The 7,491-nt window shown below is 31.9% G+C and overlaps 1 protein-coding gene across 2 annotated transcripts in view; it reads left to right on the top strand.

Moving 5' to 3' along the window:
* The first annotated feature begins 4,503 nt into the window (after positions 1–4,503).
* The window catches only part of LOC108970634 (putative hydroxypyruvate isomerase), a 53,790-nt gene continuing 50,802 nt past the window's right edge, over positions 4,504–7,491 (top strand). The window contains exons 1-2 of one of the 2 annotated variants that reach the window (XM_018936130.1): positions 4,504–4,833; positions 4,908–5,010. In XM_018936130.1, the coding sequence (XP_018791675.1) occupies positions 4,644–4,833; positions 4,908–5,010 (293 nt within the window). In that variant the 5' untranslated portion in view covers positions 4,504–4,643. The remainder of the gene's footprint in view (positions 4,834–4,907; positions 5,011–7,491) is intronic. The other variant, XM_018936129.1, reaches the window with a different exon arrangement.

Genomic DNA, 7,491 nt, shown 5'->3' with positions numbered 1-7,491 from the left:
ATACCATATGTAAAATGTATAATATGTGGAAAAAGTTTTCACAACTCAATTATAACTTAAAAAATGTTGGAAAGTATTTTTTATTATAATTAATGTAGAAAAAAGAATCACGCAAAAAACCAAAAAAGAAAAATCGGTAAGTATCCCACATATTTGGTGTTTAAGATGTTTCGTTTTCCTCATAATTGTAAACAATCTAACCTTTGCAACGCTGAGTTCGCTAAGTGATTTTAAAGTTAATAAATTTAGGTGAAATATTGCAAAATAAAATTGAAATGTGAACTTATTTCAATCTTTATAGTGTATATTTAAATATACAGAGTGAAAAACGTGAATAAATTTAATAGAAGATAGAGAAATACCTTGTGTTATTATTGCATACTTTTGAACTTTTAATCGTGAAAATTTTAAAAAATATAAGTAATTTTTATATTATTTTTGAATATTCCTCCTCTGGAGAAGCTCCCCTATCCGGACATGCCCCATTTATACAGAAATTCCGTTTTTTTACCCCGGAATCGTGCCGTATATTCGGGTGTTGTATTAATTGTGAAATTTTATATTTTTTAAAATGAGTTGTGGAGTGTTCAGATGCAATAATAACAATGCTAAAAATAGTGCGACGAAATGGAGATTTTTCCAATTCTCTTAGGATAAAACAGTACTAAAATTGTGGATTAAGTTTTGTGCACTTTGATTACAATAATTTTACTTTTATAACCAAACACTCTTTCTCTTTAAGTTCGCGGAGTCTAACGAAGTTGCTACTAAGCGCTTTTCTCACGTTAACCAGATTAACGCCTGCAGATGCTAATGATGGGCAGAAAAGGTTGAAGTCTCGTTTAAACCAGGACGTTTTAGAAAATTTGTTTGGCGTAATCAAGTTAAAAGACGGTCTTCACGATCACCCTGACAGGAAGGAGTTCCATCAAGACAGAGGGAGGAAATGTTGAAGTCGATAACACCACAGATATGGAAGGGAATTACTTATCTCTAAGCGGTAATTATCAAAATATTAAACGTACGTAGTATTATAAACCTAAAACTACAGAAAACCTTCTTATATAAAAATGTTTTCATGTAACAAATGCAAATATGTACTTACATACAAACTAAGTTTTTGAATACTAACCACCGTTTCTTATCCTAATTGTAATAATAATCTTAACTAACAATTTATTCCATTTATTTATACGCATGTATGTATGTTTATTATATTTTTGCAGGTAATATTTTTCAACGTGTGTCAGTTGATCTAAATTCCGCTGACCCAATTGCAAAAAATTATGACTTGAAGATTCTCAACAACGACGGGCTTAAAATTTGGCAGGGTACATCTGCCACAAACTTGGTAAAAACAACCCGGAAATTTGTGCCAATTCAGAAAATTGTTCGTCATATACTTGATTGGATCACCTGTCTAAAGAAAGACTCTCAAAACCAACAGATATGTTGATGGAGCATATGAGAGCTTTGCAAGCAGTATTTGACGACATAAATGGTACTGATTTGCATATACATATGTACAAATTACGTCCAGAACCACTTAGATTTAAGTAATTTTGTTAATTATAGCATCAAAGTAAAATAATTGTTTCTCAGAGCTAGAATGTATTTTAGGATTCGTTCTTTAAATAAAAAGTTAATTGAAAATATGTACAGCAAAAAACGAAAATAAAATAAGACAATAAATTGATAGTTGGCCACAAAATATTCAATATTTTTATTTGTATAAATGTACGCATATAGTTGAAACAAACACAGCAAAGATACAAAATTAAATAATGCAACGAAAATACAATGAATTGAAAATGTAGGTAAATGTTCACTATAAAATAATCGCATATAGATATTCCTTTTTTTTATTAATATTCACTTATATTGATGTTAACTTTTAATGATGTTCATGTTTTTGTATGCCTACAATATAAAATTGATTCTTATTGCACAGAAAAACAAGCAACTGAAAATCAGCGGATTGTACGTTGGTCAACCGTGACGTAGATGCGCAGAACGAACAAAATTTGAACTTGTCATTGCGCTATCTTGCTTCCATCATTCTTGCGTTTTATTAGTATAATTCTATTATCTTCTATCGGGGCATCTTGACAGGATAGAATTTATAGAATACTAACTGTCAAACGTATTGCTATTGCCATCTCCAAATCTGTATGTGGACATTGCTAGCATGATATAATTTGCGCAAAGGCGTAGGGTAGGTAGGTTCGAGATCTTTTTATTTACAAATGTATTTCTGCTTTATGCTTGTATAAATTGATTAAATTTAACACTTCGCTCATTCCCAACCCAATTTGCTTAATTTTTTGTAAATTAACAATATTCATTTTTTTGCAAAACGTTATTTTGAATATGTATTTTTTTTGTTTTTATAATATAACACAACCGTTTAATACTCGCTCTTCTAAATGTCATATTACCGAAATGAGAATGCCGACGGCATATGCGGGCGAGATGGGCCAGTTTCACCACTGCCAGCTCTGCAGGAGAAATTTTAACATTTTCGTTTGAACAGAGCTGAGCGTGATAAAAATTATGGTGAAGACTATATATAGCTGTAACAGACGTACATATGTTCTCCCTTTTGCAAAAATTTTTAAAAGTTTATATGCAAACATGTGAATTCGTACCATTTTGTGCATATTAATGAATACATGTGCAATTGAATACATTTGAATTAAATTACTTTTCAAAGCAATATTCGTATTTGCATATGTATATAACAAGCTATCATTGTATCATTCAAAACTTACCTATGTATCATAGGTCTCATGGCCATTTGTGTTTATGTTCGCTTTCACGAATTCAAATCATATTATCACTTACTCGTATCAATAATAACATGTGCGCGCTGCTCATATATACATAAATATGCTCGCATGACATTGGTTCACAAATAATGCATATGTCACCCGCAAAAACTACAAACATTGCTTAACAAAAACAACAATCGTTTGAAATAGCGCCATACATATATGCGTACACATCTATGTATGACATATTGTTCTTCAAAAACAACAATGGTTTCAAATAGCATCAGCAGCGTCACAAGTCAATACGGCAGCCAAATAGTCGATGCCCAAATTTGTAGAAAAGTACACAACAATAATATTTTCATTCATGAACGCAAGCGACTTTCAACAGGCAAACTTGCTTTATTCATAAAAACAAACACCATGACATCTCCCCGATCATACCTTTGCTGACAAGCGTCTTTTCGCGACGATGAGAAAAGCTAAAAATCATAAATTGAACAATTTCTGATATTTGTRTGAGAAGGAAAAAGTGACAACCCCGCAAAAATAAGTATTCAAATATATTAGAATAAAATTGACAGCATAGATTGTTTGTCGATTTTCAAGTCCAAAAATGTGCCAAAGAAAATATTCAATATTCCTTTGATTTATGTGTACAGTGAATCCCGGTTAAGTAGTACTCCACTTAAATGAAAATCTTAACTGCCCATTTCTTGCTGCATCTCACTGTTTGTTTTTTAAAATACATATGTATAAATTATTGTTATAAGTACCAGTCGCTTAAGTATTCGCACTCGCTTATTTGACATATTACATTTTTATTTTCAAAAACCACGAACAATTGTATCTTATATTGTTGCACATAACCGGAATGTAAAAAATATTTTTACGCGGCTTGCAAAAATCTGCCTCGATATGTATGCAAGCTGACACACAAACATACATATTAACGCTGGTTTGTTGGCGAGGCTGTACAGCGGCAAAGGAAGCGGTGACAATCGGCGGCCGTTCGCTTATTTTTTTCCGCACAACTCGGATATTCTACCTACAACACAATGTTGTGACGCATTGTCGCCACATTGACTCTTTGATAAAAAGTGAGCTTCGCTATTGGCTGAACATGTGAACGGAGATTTCGCATGAAGCATTGAGTGTACATATTTACATACATATGTTGCATGTAAACAAATTTACAAACATTATGGGTATGGTGTGTAAAATTTGTTTACATGCACACATAATTATATGTGTGTATATGAGCACATGTGCGACCGCTAGATCTTTTAAGATGATATCAAAACTTTTAAGGTAAATGTATAAATGTAAAACTAATTACCTTAACTTATGTCAATTGTTTGGATATCAATACAAACTTTACTCTATTATATATTTTTAATCATTTTATAGAATCATCATGAAATACATATGTACATATATACTAAGTATATGCTTTGATACCAAATATGTACGGATCAAATGTATATAAATTATGTGCCGAGTCGGTTGCGCATAATGCAAAATGCTCAATTTTGCTATTTTCGTGGTGAACACGCTTAGTACCCCTTCGAAAAGTTACGATATTTGAAACGTGAACCTTCTCTATGATAGACGTTCTCTGCTCATAGCTTACGATATATAGCAAATTAGATAGTATTCTATATACAGTAAGCTATGAGCAATATGGAGTCTCCACAGGCAATCGGAACGGCATTGCAGGTAGTATTCTATAAATTCTATCCTGTCGAGATGCCCCGTATCTGTGACTTAAATATGACTTAAATATGAGAAATTTATTATAACTGAGCAGTGCCGCATTCAGTGCTCATAGTTATCTACTGAGCGTATAATATAATTATTATCCATGTTGTAATGAAGCTGTCAGCGAACTTAAACTTTTTATTTACCGAAGGTGGTAAGCCCATATCTGAACGGATTTATATGGCACATGGTGCTGGATTTAATGCGGTAGAAATACCTTTTCCAAGTTCTGAATTGGAAGATGTATTGCAAGCAAAAGAATCAACAGGAATACAAATTGGACTAATTAATATTAGCTTGGGCAAGTTTAATCCAATAAAAAGTCAGAGCTCTTTGTAATTCTTATCATCTTCCATTTCATATATTTTATTTCAGGCGATTCGAAGTTTGGCAATGGTAGTGTTCCCAACAATCAGGAAAACTTTAAGAAAGAACTGAAGGATACAATTGAATTTGCTAAGAAAGTGCGATGTACAAAGTAAGTTCATATAAGTAAAATAAATCGCCTATAGTAATACAATAATAGTAAAGCGTCACTATTTTATATTATAAAATATAAACTTAAAAACACTTATCTTTAATCAGATAAGATATAGTCTACCTCATGACTCAGTTGCAATTGTTTTTTTTTAACCTTGAAGATGTTATGCCGACGATTTCTAATGACCTCGAAATATTTATAGGAAATTTTCGGTAATTTATGTGATTTTTCAATAAAAATACGGTACAGGTTCAGGAGAGCGGCTTTTCCGAAAACGTGCACCAATTAACAAGGGAAAAGTCTTCAAATGGCTACAATTTCGAACAGCATCCCCATATTTCGAGGTTGTACGGAAAGAGGAGGTCCTCCAGATCAGTAATATATATACATACATATTATATGTTTGCCACTGACTTATTGTTTATGAGATATTTGCATTTAAAGTTCAGAAAATCAACTATTTAAAATGCGTGTTTCTCCAATTTATAATGGATATTGCAATTAAATTTTATACTTTTATATCCACTAACATTACATTGATTAATTTCCAATCATTTACATATGTTATATGAAATAGTGAAAAAATAATTTTAATTGCATATCAAACTTTAGTTAAAATCCATTTATTGGCACGATTCCGATTACTTTGGCGGAGGGGAAAAAAACCGGATTTCCGTAGAAATGAGATACGTACGGATAGGGGAGCTTCTCCAGAGGAGGAATATCCAAAAACAATATAAAAATAACTAATATTTTTTTAAATATTCACGTTTAAAAATTCAAAGAATTTGCACTAAGAACTTATGTCATTTCTCTATGTTTCAATACATTTTTTCACGTTTTTTATATGTATATTGTCCCGCTCTAAAAAAATAACCCTGGCGGAGCGAATACCCGGGTGACTGAAGTACTTTCGCGTAGTACTCCTTTCTGCGTTAAAATTAAAAAGGTATATTGAGTTTTTGTTATAAAGTGGTTAAAGTTGTAATATTTTTTGGTTATCATGCACTCATGTTTTCGTTATAAAATGGTTAAATTTTAGTTATTATGATTTGATTTGATTATGCATTGGTTTGTATTTTAGGTGACGATACATATATATATGTTTAAATTTAAAATTTGAGTTTTGGATATAAAGTGCTTATATTTGTTGGTTATCATGCACTCATATTGAAACAAAATTTGAGTTTTCGTACTGTACTGTAAACTGTTTACACTTTATTAGGTAATATTATTATATAATATTACTTTTACATATGTATATATAATATTATTATATATTACTTATTTGCTTAACAAATTTAATGAATGAGGAATTTTTGCGAAAAAGAGGAGTTTCAGCGAATTACCTAATCATCACATGGCAGCGCTCCATTTCGTTGTAAATTTTAGCAAACAAATGAGGCTCAAACGAGTGTAAATGGTAATTTTTTAGGTAAAAAACCTGCAAAGTGTAAGTGTGGATTTATTTAAAAGTTTATAGTGTAATTTAATTACTTTGAAGTGAAAAATATGAATAAAGTGTGTTTAAAGTGGTGAAATAGCTTCTTGAAATGTTCGAATTTTTGAACTTTAAGGTCGACTATCTCGTAAACTAAGCGTTTGCGGTACCCATAACCCTATATAATTTTTAACCTCTTTCCAACGGTACCATCAAATCGCGGCGCCAAAGAATCGGAATTGAGTCCATTTATTCATAAAATAAGAAAGTGGTTGTAAACAAGCAAAATAATAGGGTTAACATATTTTATAATGGAATAAAAATAAGAAAAAAATAATGATTATGACGTCATAAMTAAGTTCATTGTCGTGTGATGAATAATGTAAAATCTTTCAGAATTTTCATTATCTTGATAAAACCCGGTATTTGATCGGGCAAAAAGGAGTTCAACGCAAAAAAACAGCACGTCCAGGTGTTGGTCCGACTGAGGGTTATTTTTTTTAAAGTGCGGCCGGAGGCCACCAAGGTCTGACCGAGGGTTTGTTTTTATTTTTTTTTATTTATTTATAAAAGCTTATACAATGTTAGTAACATACATATGTACAACCTAAAACATGCAGCGCTAGCTTCAGAGGCTCTCAGCTGTCCGTTGAATAAATGTGTTGGCTTAAATTCTCCTCAGTAGATCACATTCTTTAAGAAAACGATAGATGGTTTCTATATTTTCTTCCGTATTGTTGGAAAGGAGGGAAATCGGATCTGTGCTGAAGTGGCAATCTCTCTTATCTTTCAGTGTTGGACAAAATTCTAATRTATGAAGCACAGTTGTTGTTGATTTACAAAACGGACAGCAGTTGGTACCGTTTCTTCCGAGGAGGTGAGCATGCGTCAGTTTAGTATGTCCAATCCGTAGTCGAATGTATGGTGTTATAAAATTAGTTGCAACTGTTGATGGGTATAGCGGTTTGATTCTGGCTGTGTTAACTATTGAATAATGGTGTTTATATGAGACCCAATCAAGTGCCAATTTAGAGAGC

Source organism: Bactrocera latifrons, unplaced genomic scaffold, assembly GCF_001853355.1.
Source record: "Bactrocera latifrons isolate USDA-ARS-PBARC rearing strain unplaced genomic scaffold, ASM185335v1 scaffold_303, whole genome shotgun sequence".
NCBI lineage: Eukaryota > Metazoa > Arthropoda > Insecta > Diptera > Tephritidae > Bactrocera > Bactrocera latifrons.
This window is presented reverse-complemented; position numbering and strand designations above follow the sequence as displayed.